The sequence below is a fragment of the Oncorhynchus mykiss genome, chromosome 4, assembly GCF_057628025.1.
Source record: "Oncorhynchus mykiss isolate SJ-2025 chromosome 4, ASM5762802v1, whole genome shotgun sequence".
NCBI classification, from domain to species: domain Eukaryota; kingdom Metazoa; phylum Chordata; class Actinopteri; order Salmoniformes; family Salmonidae; genus Oncorhynchus; species Oncorhynchus mykiss.
Genome location: NC_143025.1, coordinates 77,189,609 through 77,215,169, shown reverse-complemented (window position 1 = coordinate 77,215,169; position 25,561 = coordinate 77,189,609). Strand labels below are relative to the sequence as shown.

At 45.8% G+C, this 25,561-nt stretch overlaps 2 protein-coding genes across 13 annotated transcripts in view; one reads left to right on the top strand and one right to left on the bottom strand.

Moving 5' to 3' along the window:
- The window catches only part of LOC110522439 (kelch-like protein 29), a 408,191-nt gene extending 405,308 nt beyond the window's left edge, over positions 1 to 2,883 (top strand). For all 11 annotated transcript variants that reach the window (XM_036976046.2, XM_090233075.1, XM_090233073.1 and 8 more), the window contains one exon: positions 1,220 to 2,883. In XM_036976046.2, the coding sequence (XP_036831941.2) occupies positions 1,220 to 1,403 (184 nt within the window). In that variant the 3' untranslated portion in view covers positions 1,404 to 2,883. The remainder of the gene's footprint in view (positions 1 to 1,219) is intronic.
- A 744-nt stretch (positions 2,884 to 3,627) lies between these two features.
- atad2b (ATPase family AAA domain containing 2B) overlaps positions 3,628 to 25,561 on the bottom strand; it is a 150,536-nt gene continuing 128,602 nt past the window's right edge. For both annotated transcript variants that reach the window (XM_036976043.2, XM_036976044.2), the window contains exons 27-28: positions 13,653 to 13,781; positions 3,628 to 6,619 (exon numbers count right to left, since the gene is read on the bottom strand). In XM_036976043.2, coding sequence (XP_036831938.2) covers positions 6,578 to 6,619; positions 13,653 to 13,781 — 171 coding nt within the window. In that variant the 3' untranslated portion in view covers positions 3,628 to 6,577. The remainder of the gene's footprint in view (positions 6,620 to 13,652; positions 13,782 to 25,561) is intronic.

Sequence of the window (25,561 nt, the reverse complement as noted above, 5' to 3'; positions counted from 1 at the left end):
CAGTCTACCAGGAGTCTGGATTTTTGTGACTGAAGTGAGATTCTAGTCCCAGTCTCAAGTCCCCAACTCTGGCCTAGTGTATAGGACCCACCTGAGACAGAGACTCCTAAATACATTTAGGGAGGTTCCAGACATATGTAAGTCTACCTGGTAAATGTACAACATCACACTGTCAGAATTCTTGATCAACTATTCCCCCACACAACAGCAGCTGCTTTCAGTTTATTGAATAAGACTGATGCTAGTTTAGTGATCACACAGACCGATGCACATACACTACACTCAAACTCAGCCAGCCCCATGCACCAGCAGTCATTATAAACTAATGCGGACACTTCATTTTTCCTTTTCCCTGTCCTTGTGGCTGAGTCCCTGGCTGAATTCTCCTTGTTTATCTTTAACAGCCCAGTTAGGCTTTAGCCAGCACTGTGTCCCATCTGGATCGGCTTTCCTTTTTCCTTCTGACTGGATTGACTCTTTATGTAATAATCTCATGGGTCCCTTCAGTGATTGTGTGTGTGTACCTTAATGTAAATAGAGATCGCGCCAGCCCCCAGTGAGATTACAAAACTGTAATCAGCTTACATGCAAAGTTTTAATCCTTCCTCCCTACATACAGTCCTCTGTTTCTGTTCCTCACATCAAATGAGCCCATTTGAAAATACTTTTTTCATTCCTTTTTCTCCCTCTGCAAAGTTCATTATTATCTCTTGGAAAGCGATGTCATGTTGAGAGAATGTCAGTAATTGTCCTTCACAGCAACGGGTTGACTCATTGTCTGCCTTTCTCCATCTCTGATGTTGAATGAATATTTCCACCATGTTAGGCCAAGCCTTGCTGCCTGAACACCGTCTAGGGCAGTGTAATTTACTGTTAATTACCTGTCATGAACAAGGAATACCATAACAAGAAATAAAATGTTTTGGCTTAAAGCTGAGATGGTGCCGCTGGTCAGCCCCATGCACATTTGTTTTTGAAACGGGGCAGAGGAGCAACCTGCTAAAAGATCTTCATGGTGGCTATATGCTGCGGGGAATGAAACAATGTCTTTATGTTGCAAACTGACGTGGCAGTTTCACCGCTACGGATTCCATCTTTAATGTATATGTTGTCATAGACACTAGACGTATCTCAATGGATTTATTCCAGGAAATGTTTTGATCATGAATAACGTAATTAAAATAAACAACTTTGATCTGTTTTGTTTCTCTCTCTGCAGTGCGGTGATCCTGGATGGTAAGATCTATGCGACGGGGGGCATCGTGAGCAGCGAGGGTCCTGCCCTGGGTAACATGGAGACCTTTGACCCCCACACTAACAACTGGACGCTCCTCCAGTCGCTGCCCTGCCCTCTCTTCAGACATGGCTGTGTCGTCATCAAGAAGTACATCCAGAGTGGCTGAGACCGGTTTCCATTTGTCTCAGGGGGATGAATGAGTTTCCAGAAAGCTAGCCAATGTGGCAGTGTGTCTCTACCCAGACCAAAGTTAATTTAGTGAAACATAGATTTGACAATTATTGTTTCTTCTCTCTGCTGTGGACCTGGGTTGTTTAGAGAAAAAGTGCCACGTTAGCTATGAAGCTTTTGGGAAACTCACCCCTGACCAGTCTGGTTGGGACAGGACACTGTGCAGCTTTTGGGGGTCAACCAGTCAGCACCGGACTATCCAACTACAACACCCCCAGGACTTAATGCCAGCATTGTTGTCTTAACACCCCCTCCCATGCAGAATGTAGACATCTTATCTTGAACCACTCTGCCATGTTAGGAACTGGTGCCTAAGCTACTGTATGTATTATAAAGTATAGCTTAAAGGAATTTGTCTGGATTTTGGCATTTAGGCTCTTTATCTACTTCCCCAGAATCAGATGAACTTGTGGATACCATGTTTCTGTGTCCAGTTTGATAACTAGCGTTAGCACCTCCAACTTCCTTCATACACGACATAGAATCCACAAGCTCATTGACTCTGGGGAAGTAGATAAAGGATCTCATTGCCAAAATATCCCCTCATTATATAGGCACAGGGGTGCTCCTAAGTTTGTAGTTCCCAGCTTCTTGCTAACTAGTCTTTGGTTTGATTTTTAGTTCTGTCCCTTCAATTGAACTTGAAAGGCCCTTTGTGTTCCTGACTCAAGTATATTAAAAGCCATCCCAGTCTTTGTTGTCACTTAGTGGTTTCTGTTACGGAGGTAAAATGTATGAGGACATTCCGTAGTGGCGTAAGGACAGGAGAGATGCAGTGTTTTAGAAACAATTATGATGAGAACGAGCAGCCTTGTTTTTCTCTGGATGTCCCCCCGGGTTTATAAGGACACATTGGATACTTGGTTTCTTTCTGGGCCAGAAAGATGACTTAACTGGCAGCACTGAAGGTAGGGTGGCCCTCCCTCCTCCACGCAGCCAAAGCACAATAACCACCTGTGGCTCAAGGATCAAACTGTTTCACCTGCGCTACATAAATTGAAAGGCAAGGTTCATGGAGACTGCATTCAAACTATTTATACCCCTTGACCTTTTCCACATATGGTAGTGTTTACAAAATAAAAGCTGAAATGTCGTGTTCTGGAGTAAAAATGTGCAATTAGTGGTTAACTTGATTTTTGAATGGTTGTTATTCATAGACAAAATCCATTTGAATCCCACTACGTAACAATGTGGAATAAGTCAAGGGACGTAAATACTTTCTGAAGGCAATGTATTTGTATATCATTGCGACCCACGAGCCCCGGTGTTGGGTGGGGGGGACATTCTGTAAATACCGGGAGGAAATATGTATATTTTAAAAGGTGATTCTGTATAAATGTTTTTAGAAAAGTGCTAGGTTGGACAAAAAAAAATATTGTATGTCTGTACCCAAAATAAAAAATACATCTGGTTGAGTCGTCCAGCGAAGTGCAAGCAACACCTTCATATGGTTGAGTCATTGTGTGGAGTTGTCCAGCGAAGTGCAAGCAACACCTTCATATGGTTGAGTCATTGTTTGTGTGGAGTTGTCCAGCGAAGTGCAAGCAACACCTTCATATGGTTGAGTCATTGTTTGTGTGGAGTTGTCCAGCGAAGTGCAAGCAACACCATATGGTTGAGTCATTGTTTGTGTGGAGTTGTCCAGCGAAGTGCAAGCAACACCTTCATATGGTTGAGTCATTGTTTGTGTGGAGTTGTCCAGCGAAGTGCAAGCAACACCTTCATATGGTTGAGTCATTGTTTGTGTGGAGTTGTCCAGCGAAGTGCAAGCAACACCATATGGTTGAGTCATTGTTTGTGTGGAGTTGTCCAGCGAAGTGCAAGCAACACCTTCAGTAAAACAGTTCTTAATTATCGGCTGATGGCGACTTGCTATCCAATCATCAAAACCAAATGCCGGAAATCACTTGGGTTTGAATCCAGCCCTAGTCTTTTCTTACGAGTGTTAGATTTCGATTGAGCCAACATATCAGCGTTTACCGCTGTGGGAAACTTGCCTCTAAATTTCAATCATGCTGTGAAGATGAACTTCGGCGATACAGATTGAATCGAGACTAGTTACCTTAAGATCAATGTACAAATATTAAGGAATCAGTTTCAAAGCCAAAATTATAGTCGTTTGACAGGCATGTTCACTGCGGAAATGGAAGCACTGCACCTTTATTCAAGTTTATCACAGCAGTTTATTTCAGAAATACAACACACTAAAGTAACACTTAAATGGGGAAAAGGATGTTCAATACACTAAAACCTCAAAGAAGAAATTAAACATACTAAATGAATCCCAGATAAAATTAAGTTGTGATGGAGAATTGCGCGCATACTGGACTAAATCGTTTAATACCAGACAAATTGGTTTGTCCAAACAGACAAATGTATAAACAAGAACATAACATTTTATTCCCCAATGCTGAAAAACTATTTTACTTGGTGGCCAAATTGAGTCCGCAACACACTATTATATTTTAAGTAAAAATTCCGATGAGTCAACGTTAGCCTCGTCCAGTATGCCGCAGTCCATAACCACTAAACAAGAAAAAACGAATCACAATGGAATAAGTGTAGCCTGAAGAAACCTGAGACACCTGTAACCTCCTTTATGCTCCAAAACCTACCTCGGCACTAAGATCAAATCACTTTGAGTAACAACTCTTCCCAATTTTCAAATATACAAAGACAGTTAATGGATATTAAGACAAACCTGTTGAATAATTATGTTAATAAATAAAAAGAAAATGGAACACCACAAGAAAGATGAGTCTGCAAACACGTCGAGATCGTGGTTAGATGGACAGAAGAATCGCAATAGCCTGTAAAATTGTGTAGTACGATCTGAAAGGAAAGCAATCTTAGGACGACTGTCTGCAGAACCGAAATATACAGTTTGACATTTGCTTCAACTTAAATGCTGTATGTTTCGTCTCGGCTCAAATGCAATAAAGACAACCAAACAAACTGGTGTTACCGCAGCAGTCACAGAACTTGTGCTGATGATCCAGTACCTTAGCAGTATGAGAGTTGCGACGATAGTTTGGAACATGGCCTAATACTGTGCACCCAGTAAACGGTTTGTCATAGCATTATAATAAATTAAGCTGAGGTAGCTTTGTTTCTCTCTGCAGTAGTCCAATGCTTAGGCCTCAAAATGCTAGTTTGCATATTCTTAAATGATTAACTTTTAAATCTTCACCCAGCGATCCAAGAGAAGGCAGAGGGGGAGTTGGGGAGAGCATCAGGGGTTGGACCAGCATAAAGCAGGGCTTTTACAACTCTCCAATCTTAGAGCTACTAGGATTTTGTTACAGCCCAATTGTGATCCAGGTTTATTTGGAACAAAAGCCTGTACACCTAGTAGTTCGCCAGGACCTGAGTTGAGTTAGAACCCTGGTGTTAAGAATGATTTGAATGAGAAAGGGTTGTCTGTGTGACCCAACGGCTGACTCTGGTCAAAACATGGACTTATCCATGGCCAAGGAAATCCAAGAAGAAAAGCAAATGCATATATCTTTACCACAAGATGAACATGGATAGACCATAGCGGATTACAACCTTCCCACTACCTTCAGGCGTAGACAATCCAAAAACAAAATGAATGAAACAATATAATGCTGTTCTAACCTCAACAGAATGGCCTTGTTCATCATCAGAAGCTTCACAATCAATGCAATAACAACCCAAACATTGTTACCAACGTATCGTATAAAATTGGAAAACGTCGAGGAAATGTATTTATTTTGGGGAAAATTGGCACCACTTTTTTTTTACCTCCATCCACATGAAAGTAATAAAAACCCTACTGTCCTCTTTCCATCTGGGCAGGAAAAGACAGCTCTGCTTTCCTACTGTGACTATCCTGAGTTTGGTACTGTAGAAGTGACCTCTGGTCCTAGGTCAGATATTATCCCCCACAAAAGGTTATAGTTGCGTGAACTGATCCTAGATCTGTGGTTAGTAAGGGGGAAATGCCTACATCGAACCCACTGTACTGCACTACATTTAACAGAGCAGCTGATAAAAACCCTTCTTTCAGAAATATTAAAGTTCATTGGGGGTTAAATAAGGCACATGCTAGTCAGTGCAAACTACAAGTGTCCAATTAAAATCGCTTCCAGTTAGTTTGGAGTGGATGGGGAATATAAACTAGCAGGGCACAGCTTGTGTTGAAGAAAACGGACAGTTCCAGACAGAGATGTGATTCAGCTACCACAAGCAGCACGTCAATCTGTTTGATACGACTGAAAAGCTAAAAAACAAACGCTTCCTTAGTTTCTGTTGATTCATTCCAGTAACACGTTTTATTATCAATTGATTCTAACCGCAGCCATATCTTTCTGTATCCATATGTAATGGATGGCTCTGATTCTGGGCCACCAGTGCAACATGAACTAACTGTATCGTCACGCTCAAAACATTTAATGGACATTGGGCGAGAAGGGTGGTTATTAGAGCCATATCAATCAAAAATCTATGGATTGATTAGAGCCAGATGCTAATCAAACCAGGCTGTTTGAATGACTCAGTATGATCTGTAAGCTGTTGTATCTATGAGATGACTGGCCTATGATGCTGATTCAGTACAGTACTGAGAGATGGGCTCGGCAATGGTAATGAAACAGGAGACTGCCTTAACCTCCTAGCTAACTGCACACACACTGCTGGTGACAATCTGTGCCTGGGATTACTGTGTGTATAACTAAGCACACATGTAGTCTGTGTGTGTGCTCAGTTCAAAAGTAGGCCGTATTGAGATATGACATCACCCAATCTGTTTTGTTGGTCAGTTACTCCTCAGAGCCCCATGGATTAGGATAGCACCTGAATAGCACCAGCGACACCCCTTTCATCATTCCTGTGTGCGCGTGTCCATGAGTCCGTTTGGTTGTAGACTGGGTCTGGGTCCGACCAGGGTACCTGAGACTATAGCACCATAGAAATCTCCTCTTTTTCTCCTTGGTCTTTATTTTTCCTTGTTCTGTTGTTTACGTTAAGACCAGGGCTATGTATTTGCTCTGTGTGTAAGGACTTGGCCCAAAGGCTGGTCTCTGTCCCTCTCGCGTGTGTGTGTGTTCAGAGTCTAAATCAGGGTCAACCTGACTGTCTCGCCGAGTCTCACAGGAATGTAATGAAATTCTGGACTTTCCTCTCCATCTCCTGAAAAAAACAGAAAAACATACAGGTCAGAATATACGTCTGTATGAATCACATCTGTTACACTATTACCACAAACCACAAGCTTACTAATAGGTGCTCAATGAATTCAAATGAGCCATGTTGGCACCAACAATTGAATTGTTATTCTCAATGTCATGAATGTGAGTAGTACACACCCAGGGGTGAGGGGAGTTACCTCTATACAGCGTAAAGCTCTAAGACCTGGTGAAAGGTGCTAGAAAAAGTCAACCCCTTTACACTGCATCTGAGAAAATCCCAGAAAGATTTACATACACATCGATGAACATACCTGTGTGTGTATGTTATCATCTGCCCTGCTTTTAACACCTGTGTGTGTGTGTGTATGTTATCATCTGCCCTGCTTTTAACACCTGTGTGTGTATGTTATCATCTGCCCTGCTTTTAACACCTGTGCGTGTGTATGTTATCATCTGCCCTGCTTTTAACACCTGTGTGTGTGTATGTTATCATCTGCCCTGCTTTTAACACCTGTGTGTGTGTGTATGTTATCATCTGCCCTGCTTTTAACACCTGTGTGTGTGTATGTTATCGGCTGCCCTGCTTTTAACACCTGTGTGTGTGTATGTTATCATCTGCCCTGCTTTTAACACCTGTGTGTGTGTATGTTATCGTCTGCCCTGCTTTTAACACCTGTGTGTGTGTATGTTATCGGCTGCCCTGCTTTTAACACCTGTGTGTGTGTGTGTGTGTGTGTGTGTATGTTATCATCTGCCCTGCTTTTAACACCTGTGTGTGTGTATATGTTTTCGTCTGCCCTGCTTTTAACACCTGTGTGTGTGTGTATGTTATCGGCTGCCCTGCTTTTAATACCTGTGTGTGTGTGTGTGTATGTTATCGGCTGCCCTGCTTTTAACACCTGTGTGTGTGTATGTTATCGGCTGCCCTGCTTTTAACACCTGTGTGTGTATGTTATCGGCTGCCCTGCTTTTAACACCTGTGCGTGGGTATGTTATCGTCTGCCCTGCTTTTAACACCTGTGTGTGTATGTTATCGTCTGCCCTGCCTTTAACACCTGTGCGTGTGTATGTTATCGTCTGCCCTGCTTTTAACACCTGTGCGTGTGTATGTTATCGTCTGCCCTGCTTTTAACACCTGTGTGTGTGTGTTATCGTCTGCCCTGCTTTTAACACCTGTGTGTGTATGTTATCGTCTGCCCTGCTTTTAACACCTGTGTGTGTATGTTATCGTCTGCCCTGCTTTTAACACCTGTGTGTGTATGTTATCGTCTGCCCTGCTTTTAACACCTGTGTGTGTATGTTATCGTCTGCCCTGCTTTTAACACCTGTGTGTGTATGTTATCGTCTGCCCTGCTTTTAACACCTGTGTGTGTATGTTATCGTCTGCCCTGCCTTTAACACCTGTGTGTGTATGTTATCGTCTGCCCTGCTTTTAACACCTGTGTGTGTATGTTATCGTCTGCCCTGCTTTTAACACCTGTGTGTGTATGTTATCGTCTGCCCTGCTTTTAACACCTGTGTGTGTGTATGTTATCATCTGCCCTGCTTTTAACACCTGTGTGTGTGTATGTTATCGTCTGCCCTGCTTTTAACACCTGTGTGTGTGTATGTTATCGGCTGCCCTGCTTTTAACACCTGTGTGTGTGTGTGTGTGTGTGTGTGTGTGTATGTTATCATCTGCCCTGCTTTTAACACCTGTGTGTGTGTATATGTTTTCGTCTGCCCTGCTTTTAACACCTGTGTGTGTGTGTATGTTATCGGCTGCCCTGCTTTTAATACCTGTGTGTGTGTGTGTGTATGTTATCGGCTGCCCTGCTTTTAACACCTGTGTGTGTGTATGTTATCGGCTGCCCTGCTTTTAATACCTGTGTGTGTGTGTGGGTATGTTATCGTCTGCCCTGCTTTTAACACCTGTGCGTGTGTATGTTATCGTCTGCCCTGCTTTTAACACCTGTGTGTGTATGTTATCGTCTGCCCTGCTTTTAACACCTGTGTGTGTGTGTGTTATCGTCTGCCCTGCTTTTAACACCTGTGTGTGTATGTTATCGTCTGCCCTGCTTTTAACACCTGTGTGTGTATGTTATCGTCTGCCCTGCTTTTAACACCTGTGTGTGTATGTTATCGTCTGCCCTGCTTTTAACACCTGTGTGTGTATGTTATCGTCTGCCCTGCTTTTAACACCTGTGTGTGTATGTTATCGTCTGCCCTGCTTTTAACACCTGTGTGTGTATGTTATCGTCTGCCCTGCCTTTAACACCTGTGTGTGTATGTTATCGTCTGCCCTGCTTTTAACACCTGTGTGTGTATGTTATCGTCTGCCCTGCTTTTAACACCTGTGTGTGTGTGTTATCGTCTGCCCTGCTTTTAACACCTGTGTGTGTGTGTTATCGTCTGCCCTGCCTTTAACACCTGTGTGTGTGTGTATGTTATCGTCTGCCCTGCTTTTAACACCTGTGTGTGTGTGTTATCGTCTGCCCTGCCTTTAACACCTGTGTGTGTGTGTATGTTATCGTCTGCCCTGCTTTTAACACCTGTGTGTGTGTGTGTGTGTATGTTATCGTCTGCCCTGCTTTTAACACCTGTGTGTGTGTGTTATCGTCTGCCCTGCCTTTAACACCTGTGTGTGTGTGTATGTTATCGTCTGCCCTGCTTTTAACACCTGTGTGTGTGTGTTATCGTCTGCCCTGCCTTTAACACCTGTGTGTGTGTGTATGTTATCGTCTGCCCTGCCTTTAACACCTGTGTGTGTGGTTTAGTTTTTGATGCTCAACGCACATTTCTAAAACACACACTAGACAACTAGTATGACAGTCTGTGGCTAAACTGCTGCTAGCGGTACGACAACATCATGCATGACAGAAACTGAGTATTTACACAGTTAATATTCATTGATACTCCCATTTTAGTAGGGTCTGTTCTAAATGTTGGAAGTAGATACCCTTTTAGTGTATCATTAGAAGGGTCGTTATCCTCTATTACAGTAAAATATTGTCTGAATGTGTTTGTGTCCATATGAGTTTAATGGTTGTGATTGGAGAAAACTGCAGATGGATCAACAGCACTGTAATTACTACACAATACTAACCTAATTGACAGTGAAAAGGAAGCCTGTACAGAATAAAAATATTCTGCAACAAGGCACTAAAGTGATAGGACAAAAAGCTAATTTCTTGCACTGAATACTAAGTGTTACGTTTTTGGCAAATCCAACATCACAGAGCACCACTTCATATTGTCAAGCATGGTGGTGACTGCATCATGTTATGGGTATGGTTTACATCAGCAAGGACTAGGGAGTTTTTTTAGGATAAAAATAAATGGAATAGAGCAATCCTAGAGGAAAACCTGGTTGTCTGCATTCCAACAGACTGAAAAATGCACCTTTCAGCTCAAAAATAACCTAAAACACAAGGCCAAATCTACACTGGAGTTGCTTACCAAGAAGACAGTGAATGTTCCTGAGTGGCCTAGTTTCAGTTTTGACTTAAATGGCTGTCAAGCAAGGATCAACAACCAACTTGACAAAGGTTAAATCATTTTTAAAAGAATAAATTGGCAAACATTGTACAATCCAGGTGTGGAAAGAGCTTAGAGACTTACCCAGGTGATTCTAACATGTATTGACTCTAATGAAGATGCGTATATATGTTTTATTTTTCATTTAAAACTCCTCCCCACCCCACGTTGACAGAGTAGTGTGTGTGGATCATTGGCAAAAAAGGACAAGTAAAAAAAAAAAATGTAATCCCACTTTGTAACATAAAATGCGTAAAAAGTCGAGGGGTGTGAATACTTTCTCACGGCACAGTGTAGCGGCGTGTCTGTAGCGGCGTGTCTGTAGCGGCGTGTCTGTAGCGGCGTGTCTGTAGCGGCGTGTCTGTAGCGGCGTGTCTGTAAGCGGCGTGTCTGTAAGCGGCGTGTCTGTAAGCGGCGTGTCTGTAGCGGCGTGTCTGTAGCGGCGTGTCTGTAAGCGGCGTGTCTGTAAGCGGCGTGTCTGTAGCGGCGTGTCTGTAGCGGCGTGTCTGTAAGCGGCGTGTCTGTAAGCGGCGTGTCTGTAAGCGGTGTGTCTGTAGCGGCGTGTCTGTAAGCGGCGTGTCTGTAGCGGTGTGTCTGTAAGCGGCGTGTCTGTAGCGGCGTGTCTGTAAGCGGCGTGTCTGTAGCGGCGTGTCTGTAGCGGCGTGTCTGTAAGCGGCGTGTCTGTAAGCGGCGTGTCTGTAGCGGTGTGTCTGTAGCGGTGTGTCTGTAGCGGCGTGTCTGTAAGCGGCGTGTCTGTAAGCGGCGTGTCTGTAAGCGGCGTGTCTGTAAGCGGCGTGTCTGTAGCGGCGTGTCTGTAAGCGGCGTGTCTGTAAGCGGCGTGTCTGTAGCGGCGTGTCTGTAAGCGGCGTGTCTGTAGCGGCGTGTCTGTAAGCGGCGTGTCTGTAAGCGGCGTGTCTGTAGCGGCGTGTCTGTAAGCGGCGTGTCTGTAAGCGGCGTGTCTGTAGCGGCGTGTCTGTAGCGGCGTGTCTGTAAGCGGCGTGTCTGTAAGCGGCGTGTCTGTAGCGGCGTGTCTGTAAGCGGCGTGTCTGTAGCGGCGTGTCTGTAAGCGGTGTGTCTGTAGCGGCGTGTCTGTAAGCGGCGTGTCTGTAGCGGCGTGTCTGTAGCGGCGTGTCTGTAAGCGGCGTGTCTGTAAGCGGCGTGTCTGTAGCGGCGTGTCTGTAAGCGGCGTGTCTGTAAGCGGCGTGTCTGTAAGCGGCGTGTCTGTAAGCGGCGTGTCTGTAAGCGGTGTGTCTGTAGCGGCGTGTCTGTAAGCGGCGTGTCTGTAGCGGCGTGTCTGTAAGCGGCGTGTCTGTAGCGGCGTGTCTGTAAGCGGCGTGTCTGTAGCGGCGTGTCTGTAAGCGGCGTGTCTGTAAGCGGCGTGTCTGTAAGCGGCGTGTCTGTAGCGGCGTGTCTGTAAGCGGCGTGTCTGTAAGCGGCGTGTCTGTAAGCGGCGTGTCTGTAGCGGCGTGTCTGTAAGCGGCGTGTCTGTAAGCGGTGTGTCTGTAGCGGCGTGTCTGTAAGCGGCGTGTCTGTAAGCGGCGTGTCTGTAGCGGCGTGTCTGTAAGCGGCGTGTCTGTAGCGGCGTGTCTGTAAGCGGCGTGTCTGTAAGCGGCGTGTCTGTAAGCGGCGTGTCTGTAAGCGGCGTGTCTGTAAGCGGCGTGTCTGTAAGCGGCGTGTCTGTAAGCGGCGTGTCTGTAAGCGGCGTGTCTGTAGCGGCGTGTCTGTAAGCGGCGTGTCTGTAGCGGCGTGTCTGTAAGCGGCGTGTCTGTAAGCGGCGTGTCTGTAAGCGGCGTGTCTGTAGCGGCGTGTCTGTAAGCGGCGTGTCTGTAAGCGGCGTGTCTGTAAGCGGCGTGTCTGTAAGCGGCGTGTCTGTAAGCGGCGTGTCTGTAAGCGGCGTGTCTGTAGCGGCGTGTCTGTAAGCGGCGTGTCTGTAAGCGGCGTGTCTGTAGCGGCGTGTCTGTAAGCGGCGTGTCTGTAAGCGGCGTGTCTGTAAGCGGCGTGTCTGTAAGCGGCGTGTCTGTAAGCGGCGTGTCTGTAAGCGGCGTGTCTGTAGCGGCGTGTCTGTAAGCGGCGTGTCTGTAAGCGGCGTGTCTGTTGCGGCGTGTCTGTAAGCGGCGTGTCTGTAAGCGGCGTGTCTGTAAGCGGCGTGTCTGTAAGCGGCGTGTCTGTAGCGGCGTGTCTGTAGCGGCGTGTCTGTAAGCGGCGTGTCTGTAAGCGGTGTGTCTGTAGCGGCGTGTCTGTAAGCGGCGTGTCTGTAAGCGGCGTGTCTGTAGCGGCGTGTCTGTAAGCGGCGTGTCTGTAGCGGCGTGTCTGTAAGCGGCGTGTCTGTAAGCGGCGTGTCTGTAAGCGGCGTGTCTGTAAGCGGCGTGTCTGTAAGCGGCGTGTCTGTAAGCGGCGTGTCTGTAAGCGGCGTGTCTGTAAGCGGCGTGTCTGTAGCGGCGTGTCTGTAAGCGGCGTGTCTGTAGCGGCGTGTCTGTAAGCGGTGTGTCTGTAAGCGGCGTGTCTGTAAGCGGCGTGTCTGTAGCGGCGTGTCTGTAAGCGGCGTGTCTGTAAGCGGCGTGTCTGTAAGCGGCGTGTCTGTAAGCGGCGTGTCTGTAAGCGGCGTGTCTGTAGCGGCGTGTCTGTAAGCGGCGTGTCTGTAAGCGGCGTGTCTGTAGCGGCGTGTCTGTAAGCGGCGTGTCTGTAAGCGGCGTGTCTGTAAGCGGCGTGTCTGTAAGCGGCGTGTCTGTAAGCGGCGTGTCTGTAAGCGGCGTGTCTGTAGCGGCGTGTCTGTAAGCGGCGTGTCTGTAAGCGGCGTGTCTGTTGCGGCGTGTCTGTAAGCGGCGTGTCTGTAAGCGGCGTGTCTGTAGCGGCGTGTCTGTAAGCGGCGTGTCTGTAAGCGGCGTGTCTGTAAGCGGCGTGTCTGTAAGCGGCGTGTCTGTAAGCGGCGTGTCTGTAAGCGGCGTGTCTGTAGCGGCGTGTCTGTAAGCGGCGTGTCTGTAAGCGGCGTGTCTGTTGCGGCGTGTCTGTAAGCGGCGTGTCTGTAAGCGGCGTGTCTGTAAGCGGCGTGTCTGTAAGCGGCGTGTCTGTAAGCGGCGTGTCTGTTGCGGCGTGTCTGTAGCGGCGTGTCTGTAAGCGGCGTGTCTGTAAGCGGCGTGTCTGTAAGCGGCGTGTCTGTAAGCGGCGTGTCTGTAGCGGCGTGTCTGTAGCGGCGTGTCTGTAGCGGCGTGTCTGTAAGCGGCGTGTCTGTAGCGGCGTGTCTGTAAGCGGCGTGTCTGTAGCGGCGTGTCTGTAAGCGGCGTGTCTGTAGCGGCGTGTCTGTAGCGGCGTGTCTGTAAGCGGCGTGTCTGTAGCGGCGTGTCTGTAGCGGCGTGTCTGTAAGCGGCGTGTCTGTAAGCGGCGTGTCTGTAAGCGGTGTGTCTGTAGCGGCGTGTCTGTAAGCGGCGTGTCTGTAAGCGGCGTGTCTGTTGCGGCGTGTCTGTAGCGGCGTGTCTGTAAGCGCCGTGTCTGTAAGCGGCGTGTCTGTGTGTTCGTCTAACCTCCAGTAGCAGTGTCTTGTCGTAGTCCAGGCGGTGTTGGTAGATGCACTGACTGAGGAGAGAGAAGAGTCTCTCTAAACGCTCCACGCTGTAGCCTTCACTCCTCTGTACCACTGTGTCCAAGAGGGCCTGGGAGAGGAGAACACACACTTTATACACACACACTAGAAGTTGACCGATTAATTAGGGCTGATTTCAAGTTTTCATAACAATCGGAAATCGGTATTTTACAACACCAATTTGGACGAGAATTATTATATATTTTTTTTACACCTTTATTTAACAAGGCAAGTCAGTGAAGAACACATTCTTATTTTCAATGACGGCCTAGGAACGGTGGGTTAACTGCTTGTTCATGGGCAGAACGACAGATTTGTACCTTGTCAGTTCAGGGGATTCAATCTTGCAACCTTACAGTAAACTAGTCCAATGCAATAACGACCTACCTCTCGTTGCACTCCACAAGGAGACTGACTGCCTGTTACGCGAATGCAGTAACCAAGGTAAGTTGCTAGCTAGCATTAAACTTATCTTATAAAAAACAATCAATCAATCATAATCACTAGTTGATGATATTACTAGTTTATCTAGCGTGTCCTGCGTTGCATATATAGTCTGACTGAGCTGTGGTAGGCAGCAGCAGACTCATAATCATTCATTCAAACAGCACTTTCGTGCGTTTTGCCAGCAGCTCTTCATTGTGCGTCAAGCCTATCAACTCCCGAGATTAGGCTGGTGTAACCGATGTGAAATGTTTAGCGGGGTGCACGCAAATAGCGTTTCAAACGTCACTCGCTCTGAGCCTTGGGGTGGTTGTTTCCCTTGCTCTGCATGGGTAATGCTGCTTCGAGGGTGGCTGTTGTCGATGTGTTCCTGGTTTGAGCCCAGGTAGAGGCGAGGAGAGGGACGGAAGCTATACTGTTACACTGGCAATACTAAAGTGCCTATAAGAACATCCAATAGTCAAAGGTTAATGAAATACAAATGGTATAGAGGGAAATAGTCCTATAATTCCTATAATAACTACAACCTAAAACGTCTTACCTGGGAATATTGAAGATTCATGTTAAAAGGAACCACCAGCTTTCATATGTTCTCATGTTCTGAGCAAGGAACTTAAACGTTAGCTTTCTTACATGGCAAATATTGCACTTTTACTTTCTTCTCCAACACTTTGTTTTTGCATTATTTACTTGATGTATTATATTAAGTTAAAATAAGCGTTCATTCAGTATTGTTGTAATTGTCCGATTAATCGGTATCGGCTTTTTTGGTCCTCCAATAATCGGTATCGGCGTTGAAAAATCATAAAATCGGTCGACCTCTACCTTATACACACACACACATTATACACATCAGAAAGGACAAGCTGCCTTAGACAACACATTCACGCCATAGACATGAAAAATCATGATCACACACAAGTAGAATATTTAATGCAACAGGGAACATGCTCACATCCCTTGCATTCACATTACAAGCACAACTCTCACACAAACACACAAATGGAGGTCAGCTATATTCAAAAGCAATTAAGATCAGAGGGACAGCTAATTACAGCAAATCATAATTAGCTCAGTGTTTACTTTTCTTTGCTTCTTTAATTAAAACACTCAGGACAGTCAAAGACCCTTTCAATTGACCTGCTCCGTCTCAGCTTGCCACAGTGTCTGTATGTGTGTGCTCATCAAAATGCATAGACTGAAATAGCAAATCATCACACAGCGACTAGATTTACAGTCATTAGACGCCAGGCAAACAGAGAAACCCTGACGGTAATGGTGTGTGTGTCAGGAGAACAAGGTGTGGGTTCCTCAGTGAAATGTCAGGATTATTCAAGTGAGGTGATATTTGTCTATTTGTTCAAATGCAAATAAGGACACAGTGACTCGAAGAACACACTGAAAAATATGACTATTTTACCCATCAATACCGTCTCAATAACTCCCTCCTTTCTCAACCCGTCTCTCCACATCTACAACTATGCTTCTTCCCCACTCCGTCCTTCTCTACCTCTTCTAATCTCACCCCCTCTTCTCTGCCTCTTTCCTTGTTAGATGCCTGATTTAATCAGCTGTGCCTCTGTCCAGTTGCCCAGGCCAATAGTGCCAGCGGGGGTAAGGTGTGTGTGTGGTGGTGGGGATAGCAGGCCCCCTGAGGTAGTGAGCTCCCAACACACATAGGAGCTGTAATCCAGCCTGTTAAAGGGGGCTGTGACACGGACCATTTAACTCCAACCTCCCTTCCTCACCATCTCAGCTCACGTCTCTATCCCCCCACTTTCTCTATGCCTCTTCCTCACCATCTCAGCTCACGTCTCTATCCCCCCACTTTCTCTATGCCTCTTCCTCACCATCTCAGCTCACGTCTCTATCCCCCCACTTTCTCTATGCCTCTTCCTCACCATCTCAGCTCACGTCTATCCCCCCACTTTCTCTATGCCTCTTCCTCACGTCTCTATCCCCCCACTTTCTCTATGCCTCTTCCTCACCATCTCAGCTCACGTCTCTATCCCCCCACTTTCTCTATGCCTCTTCCTCACGTCTCTATCCCCCCACTTTCTCTATGCCTCTTCCTCACCATCTCAGCTCACGTCTCTATCCCCCCACTTTCTCCATGCCTCTTCCTCACCATCTCAGCTCACGTCTCTATCCCCCCACTTTCTCCATGCCTCTTCCTCACCATCTCAGCTCACGTCTCTATCCCCCCACTTTCTCTATGCCTCTTCCTCACCATCTCAGCTCACGTCTCTATCCCCCCACTTTCTCTATGCCTCTTCCTCCCCATCTCAGCTCACGTCTCTATCCCCCCACTTTCTCTATGCCTCTTCCTCCCCATCTCAGCTCACGTCTCTATCCCCCCACTTTCTCTATGCCCCTTCCTCCCCATCTCAGCACACGTCTCTATCCCCCCACTTTCTCTATGCCTCTTCCTCACCATCTCAGCTCACGTCTCTATCCCCCCACTTTCTCTATGCCTCTTCCTCACCATCTCAGCTCACGTCTTTATCCCCCCACTTTCTCTATGCCTCTTCCTCACCATCTCAGCTCACGTCTCTATCCCCCCACTTTCTCTATGCCTCTATCCCCACACTTTCTCTATGCCTCTTCCTCCCCATCTCAGCTCACGTCTCTATCCCCCCACTTTCTCTATGCTTCTTCCTCACCATCTCAGCTCACGTCTCTATCCCCCCACTTTCTCTATGCCTCTTCCTCACCATCTCAGCTCACGTCTCTATCCCCCCACTTTCTCTATGCCTCTTCCTCACCATCTCAGCTCACGTCTCTATCCCCCCACTTTCTCTATGCCTCTTCCTCACCATCTCAGCTCACGTCTCTATCCCCCCACTTTCTCTATGCCTCTTCCTCACCATCTCAGCCTTGTTTCTTGCTAATGCTCCCTCTTAGAAAATAACAAAACATGAGCCAGAGCTAAAGAATGAGAGAAGGAACCCAGATGGGAGAACGAATCACAATCTGTTTTTTTTATTTTTTATAAATTAGCCAAATATGTTTTTGCTTGGTCATTATGGGATGTTGTGTGTAGACTGATTAGGGAACAATAAAATGTAATCTATTTTAGCATAAGGCTGTGACGTAACAAAATCTGGAAAAATTCAGAGCGAAGGAACGCAGATGGGAGGACGAAGCACTATTGATGTCACAGACTTGGTAACCTCTGACCTATCAGCTCAGGCACAGCATGAGGCCAAGCAGATGACTACACCAGTACACCCCCAGCCACCTGCAGACACACAAACACACCCACAGCCAACTCAATACACACACACAGTGTTCCCTGCGCGTTGCAGCCAGTCAAGGGCAGCTAATGAGGCCACTGACAGGCTCCCTGTGATTCTGAGAACATAGACCTGAACCTGAGCACAGCACATCACCTCTACAAACACACACACCATAGCAACTCTACACACACACAGCAGTAACAAACATGCCCACCTGGTGCTCCTGGAGCCCAGCCCGGTACCATGTGAATCTCTGAAATGGAGACCAAGGCACAGCTTATGCCAAGGTACAGAAATAACCACAGCCTGGGGTGTGAATGCTTTGAACTGGAGAGCTGATGACTTCAATGTGTGTTAACAGTTAGTGTTACATTGGAATAAATATCTCACCCTGCAGAGCCTGTGGTTATTAGTGTGTGTATATATATATATATATATATACACAGTGCCTTGCGAAAGTATTCGGCCCCCTTGAACTTTGCGACCTTTTGCCACATTTCAGGCTTCAAACATAAAGATATAAAACTGTATTTTTTTGTGAAGAATCAACAACAAGTGGGACACAATCATGAAGTGGAACGACATTTATTGGATATTTCAAACTTTTTTAACAAATCAAACACTGAAAAATTGGGCGTGCAAAATTATTCAGCCCCCTTAAGTTAATACTTTGTAGCGCCACCTTTTGCTGCGATTACAGCTGTAAGTCGCTTGGGGTATGTCTCTATCAGTTTTGCACATCGAGAGACTGACATTTTTTCCCATTCCTCCTTGCAAAACAGCTCGAGCTCAGTGAGGTTGGATGGAGAGCATTTGTGAACAGCAGTTTTCAGTTCTTTCCACAGATTCTCGATTGGATTCAGGTCTGGACTTTGACTTGGCCATTCTAACACCTGGATATCTTTATTTTTGAACCATTCCATTGTAGATTTTGCTTTATGTTTTGGATCATTGTATTGTTGGAAGACAAATCTCAGTCCCGGTCTCAGGTCTTTTGCAGAATCCATCAGCTTTTCTTCCAGAATGGTCCTGTATTTGGCTCCATCCATCTTCCCATCAATTTTAACCATCTTCCCTGTCCCTGCTGAAGAAAAGCAGGCCCAAACCATGATGCTGCCACCACCATGTTTGACAGTGGGGATGGTGTGTTCAGCTGTGTTGCTTTTACGCCAAACATAACGTTTTGCATTGTTGCCAAAAAGTTCAATTTTGGTTTCATCTGACCGGAGCACCTTCTTCCACATGTTTGGTGTGTCTCCCAGGTGGCTTGTGGCAAACTTTACACAACACTTTTTATGGATATCTTTAAGAAATGGCTTTCTTCTTGCCACTCTTCCATAAAGGCCAGATTTGTGCAATATACGACTGATTGTTGTCCTATGGACAGAGTCTCCCACCTCAGCTGTAGATCTCTGCAGTTCATCCAGAGTGATCATGGGCCTCTTGGCTGCATCTCTGATCAGTCTTCTCCTTGTATGAGCTGAAAGTTTAGAGGGACGGCCAGGTCTTGGTAGATTTGCAGTGGTCTGATACCCCTTCCATTTCAATATTATCGCTTGCACAGTGCTCCTTGGGATGTTTAAAGCTTGGGAAATCTTTTTGTATCCAAATCCGGCTTTAAACTTCTTCACAACATTATCTCAGACCTGCCTGGTGTGTTCCTTGTTCTTCATGATGCTCTATGCGCTTTTAACGGACCTCTGAGACTATCACAGTGCAGGTGCATTTATACGGAGACTTGATTACACACAGGTGGATTGTATTTATCATCATTAGTCATTTAGGTCAACATTGGATCATTCAGAGATCCTCACTGAACTTCTGGAGAGAGTTTGCTGCACTGAAAGTAAAGGGGCTGAATAATTTTGCACGCCCAATTTTTCAGTTTTTGATTTGTTAAAAATGTTTGAAATATCCAATAAATGTCGTTCCACTTGTTGTTGATTATTCACAAAAAAATACAGTTTTATATCTTTATGTTTGAAGCCTGAAATGTGGCAAAAGGTCGCAAAGTTCAAGGGGGCCGAATACTTTCGCAAGGCACTGTGTGTATATATATATATATATATATATATATATATATATATATATATATATATATATATATATATATATATATATATATATATATATATATATATATATATATATATATATATATATATATATACACACACTGCTCAAAAAAATAAAGGGAACACTTAAACCACACAATGTAACTCCAAGTCAATCACACTTCTATGAAATCAAACTGTCCACTTAGGAAGCAACACTGATTGACAATAAATTTCACATGCTGTTGTGCAAATGGCATAGAAAACAGGTGGAAATTATAGGCAATTAGCAAGACAACCCCAATAAAGGAGTGGTTCTACAGGTGATAACGACAGACCACTTTTTTTGTACAAGGAGGAACAGGAGGAGCACTGCCAGAGCCCTGCAAAATGACCTCTAGCAGAACACAAATGTGCATGTGTCTGCTCAAACGGTCAGAAACAGACTCCATGAGGGTGGTATGAGGGCCCGACGTCCACAGGTGGGGGTTGTGCTTACAGCCCAACACCGTGCAGGACGTTTGGCATTTGCCAGAGAACACCAAAATTGGCAAATTCGCCACTGGCGCCCTGTGCTCTTCACAGATGAAAGCAGGTTCACACTGAGCACGTGACAGACGTGACAGTCTGGAGACGCCGTGGAGAACCTTCTGCTGCCTGCAACATCCTCCAGCATGACCGGTTTGGCGGTGGGTCAGTCATGGTGTGGGGTGGCATTTCTTTGGGGGGCCGCACAGCCCTCCATGTGCTCGCCAGATGTAGCCTGACTGCCATTAGGTACCGAGATGAGATGCTCAGACCCCTTGTGAGACCATATGCTGGTGCGGTTGGCCCTGGGTTCCTCCTAATGCAAAACAATGCTAAACCTCATGTGGCTGGAGTGTGTCAGCAGTTCCTGCAAGAGGAAGGCATTGATGCTATGGACTGGCCCGCCCGTTCCCCAGACCTGAATCCAATTGAGCACATCTGGGACATCATGTCTCGCTCCATCCACCAACGCCACGTTGCACCACAGACTGTCCAGGAGTTGGCGGATGCTTTAGTCCAGGTCTGGGAGGAGATCCCTCAGGAGACCATCCGCCACCTCATCAGGAGCATGCCCAGGCGTTGTAGGGAGGTCATACAGGCACATGGAGGCCACACACACACTACTGAGCCTCATTTTGACTTGTTTTAAGGACATTACATAAAAGTTGGATCAGCCTGTAGTGTGGTTTTCCACTTTAATTTTGAGTGTGACTCCAAATCCAGACCTCCATGGGTTGATCAATTTGATTCCATTGATAATTTTTGTGTGATTTTGTTGTCAGCACATTCAACTATGTAAAGAAAAAAGTATTGAAGAATATTTCATTCATTCAGCTCTAGGATGTGTTATTTTAGTGTTCCCTTTATTTTTTTGAGCAGTGTATTTGTTAGCTAGCATTGATACTCAGCACCAGCCCTAAATCAGTGATGATCCCTTACTTGGAACCAGGATGCCACACCAAACACCTGATAACCTTTCACCTCACAACACCTTTACAATGCTTATGAAAGTGAAGGAGTGAATACATCATGGTCATGTGCTGATGCTTTGAGATCACTGGACATAGTGTGGGGCAAAAAAGTATTTAGTCAGCCACCAATTGTGCAAGTTCTCCCACCTAAAAAGAAGAGGCCTGTAATTTTCATCATAGGTACACTTCAACTATGACAGACAAAATGAGAAAAAAATCCAGAAAATCACATTGTAGGATTTTTAATGAATTTATTTGTAAATTATGGTGGAAAATAAGTATTTGGTCACCTACAAACAAGCAAGATTTCTGGCTCTCACAGACCTGTAACTTCTTCTTTAAGAGGCTCCTCCGTCCTCCACTCGTTACCTGTATTAATGGCACCTGTTTGAACTTGTTATCAGTATAAAAGACCTGTCCACAACCTCAAACAGTCACACTCCAAACTCCACTATGACCAAGACCAAAGAGCTGTTAAAGGACACCAGAAACAAAATTGTAGACCTGCACCAGGCTGGGAAGACTGAATCTGCAATAGGTAAGCAGCTTGGTTTGAAAAAATCAACTCTGGGAGCAATTATTAGGAAATGGAAGACAAGACCACTGATAATCTCCCTAGATCTGGGAACCCACACAAGATCTCACCCCGTGGGGTCAAAATGATCACAAGAACGGTGAGCAAAAATCCCAGAACCACACGGGGGGACCTAGTGAATGACCTGCAGAGAGCTGGGACCAAAGTAACAAAGCCTACCATCAGTAACACACTACGCCGCCAGGGACTCAAATCTTGCAGTGCCAGACGTGCTCCCTTGCTTAAGCCAGTACATGTCCAGGCCCGTCTGAAGTTTGCTAGAGAGCATTTGGATGATCCAGAAGAAGATTGTGAGAATGTCATATGGTCAGATGAAACCAAAATATAACTTTTTTGTAAATACTCAACTCGTCGTGTTTGGAGGACAAAGAATGCTGAGTTGCATCCAAAGAACACCTTTGCTTTGGGACTGTTTTTCTGCAAAGGGACCAGGACGACTGATCCGTGTAAAGGAAAGAATGAATGGGGCCATGTATCGTGAGATTTTGAGTGAAAACCTCCTTCCATGAGCAAGGGCATTGAAGATGAAACGTGGCTGGGTCTTTCAGCATGACAATGATCCCAAACACACCACCCGGGCAATGAAGGAGTGGCTTCGTAAGAAGCATTTCAAGGTCCCGGAGTGGCCTAGCCAGTCTCCAGATCTCAACCACATATAACATCTTTGGAGGGAGTTGAAAGTCAGTGTTGGCCAGCAACAGCCCAGAACAGTTGAGAACAAGTTATAATTTACAACTGCGACCTAGCCAAGATAAAGCAAAGCAGTTCGACACATACAACACAGAGTTACACATGGAATAAACAAACGTACAGTCAATAACACAATATAAACGTCTATATACAGTGTGTGCAAATGAAGTAATATTAGGGAGGTAAGGCAATAAATAGGCCATAGTGGCGAAATAATTACAATTTCGCAATTAAACACTGGAGTGATAGATGAGTAGAAGATGCATGTGCAAGTAGAGATACTGGGGTGCAAAGGAGCAAATAAATAACAATATGGAGATGAGATAGTTGGGTGGGCTATTTACAGATGGGCTATGTACAGGTGCAGTAATCTGTGAGCTGCTCTGACAGCTGGTGCTTAAATCTAGTGAGGGAGATATGAGTCTCCAGCTTCAGTGATTTTTGCAGTTCATTCCAGTCATTGGCAGCAGAGAACTGGAAGGAAAGGCGGGCCAAAGGAGGAGTTGGCATCGGGGGTGACCATGGAAATATACCTGCTGGAGCGCGTGCTGCGGGTGGGTGCTGCTATGGTGACCAGTGAGCTGAAATAAGGCGAGGCTTTACCTAGCAAAGACTTATAGATGACCTGGAGCCAGTGGGTTTGGCAACGAATATGAAGTGAGGGCCAGCCAACGAGAACATGCAGGTCCGCAGTGGTGGGTAGTATATGGAACTTTGGTGACAAAACGGATGGCACTGTGATAGACTGCATCCAGTTTGCTGAGTAGAGTGCTGGAGACTTTTTTGTAAATGACATCGCCTAAGTCTAAGATCGGTAGGATAGACAGTTTTACGAGGGTATGTTTGGCAGCATGAGTGAAGAATGCTTCTTTGCGAAATAGGAAGCCGATTCTAGAATTAATTTTGGATTGGAGATGCTTGATATGAGTCAGGAAGGAGAGTTTACAGTCTAACCAGACACATAGGTATTTGTAGATATCCACATATTCTAAGTCAGACCCGTCTAGAGTAGTGATGCTAGACGGGCGGGCAGGTGAGGGCAAAGATCGGTTGAAGAGCATGCATTCAGTTGTACTTGCATTCAGTTGGAGGCCACGGAAGGAGTTGTATGGCATTGAAGCTCATCTAGAAGTTTGTTATTAACAGTGTCCAAAGAACGGCCAGATGTATACAGAATGGTGTTGTCTGCATAGAGGTGGATCAGAGAATCACCAGCAGCAAGAGTATAAGAGTATATGATATATACAGAGAAGAGAGTCGGCCCGAGAATTAAACCCCCATAGAGACTGCCAGAGGTCCGAACAACAGGCCCTCCGATTTGACACACTGAACTCTGAGAAGTAGTTGGTGAACCAGGCTAGCCAGTCATTTGAGAAACCAAGGCTGTTGCGTCTGCCGATAAGAATGTGGTGATTGACAAGAGTCGAAAGCCTTGGCCAGGTCAATGAATATGGCTGCACAGTATTATCTTTTATCTATGGCGGTTATGATATCGTTTAGGACCTTAAGCATGGCTGAGGTGCAACCATGACCAGCTCGAAAACCAGATTGCATAGCGGAGAAGGTACTTTGGCAAGTTGCTGTGGGGGGTGCAGAGCTGTTGACCGGGGTAGGGGTAGCCAGGTGGAAAGCATGGCCAGCCATAGAAAAATGCTCCTTGAAATTCTCTATCGCGGATTTATCAGTAGTGACAGTCTTTCCTAGCCTCAGCCAGCAGTGGGCAGCTGGTGTTCTTATTCTCCATGGACTTTACAGTGTCCCAGAACTTTTTGGAGGATACAGGATGCAAATTTCTGTTTGAAAAAGCTAGACTTTGCTTTCCTAACTGCCTGTGTATATTAGTTCCTAACTTCCCTGAAAAGTTGCATATCGCGGGGGCTATTCGATGCGAATGCAGTACGCCACAGGATGTTTTTGTGCTGGTCAAGGGCAGTCAGGTCTGGAGTGAACCAAGGACTATCTATATATGTTCCTGGTTTAAAAAAAAAGAATGGGGCATGCTTATTTAAGATGAGGAAAGCTCTTTTAAAGAATAACCAAACACCCTCTACTGACGAAATGAGGTCAATATCCTTCCAGGATACCCGGGCCAGGTCGATTAGAAAGGCCTGCTCGCTGAAGTGTTTTAGGGAGCATTTGACAATGATGAGGGGTGGTCGTTTGACCGCGGACCCACTACGGACGCAGGCAATGAGGCAGTGATCGCTGAGTTCCTGGTTGAGGCGTATTTAGAGGGCAGGTTGGTAAGGATGATATGTATGAGGGTGCCCGTGTTTACGGATTTAGGGTTAGTAGGTTCCATGATAATTTGTGTGAGATTGAGGGCATCTAGCTTAGATTGTAGGACGGCCGGGGTGTTAAGCATATCCCAGTTGTGATCACCTAACAGTACAAACTCTGAAGATAAATGGAGGGCGATTAATTCACATATGGTGTCCAGGGCACAGCTGGGGGCTGAGGGGGGTCTTTAACAAGCAGCAACAGTGAGAGACTTATTTCTGGAAAGGTGGATTTTTAAAAGTTGAAGCTCTAACTGTTTGGGCACAGACCTGGATAGTATGACAGAACTCTGCATGCTGTCTCTGCAGTAGATTGCAACTCCACCCCCTTTGGCAGTTCTATCTTGGTGGAAAATGTTGTAGTTGGTTGCCTTCCTAAGCCAGGATTCAGACACGCCTAGGACATCAGGATTAGCGGAGTGTGCTAAAGCAGGGGGGAGAAAAAAACTTTGGGAGGAGGCTTCTGATGTTAACATGCATGAAACCAAGGCTTTTACGGTTACAGAAGTCAACAAATGAGAGCGCCTGGGGAATAAGTGTAGTACTGGGGGCCTGAGTTAACCTCTACATCACCAGAGGAATAGAGGAGGAATAGAGGAGAAGTAGGATAAGGGTACGGCTAAAGGCTAAAATAACTGGTTGTCTAGTGCGTTGGGGACAGATAATAAAAGGAGCAGGTTTCTGGGAGTGGTAGAAAAGGTTCAAGGCATAATGTACAGACAAGGGTATGGTAGGATGCGAGTACAGTGGAGGTAAACCTATGTGTTGGGTGACGATGAGAGAGGTTTCGTCTCTGGAGGCATCAGTTAATCTAGGTGAGGTCTCGGCATGTGTGTGGGGTGGAACGAATTAGCTATCTAGGGCATTTTGAGCGGGACTGAGGGATCTACAGTGAAATAAAACAATAATAACTAGCCAAGACAACAGTAGACAAGGCATATTGACAGAGAGAGGCATAAAGCAGTCACAGGTGTTGATCAGGAGAGCTAAGACAACAACGGGTAAATGGAGATGAATGGGCAGAGCAGGTCAGTTAGGTACACACAGGAC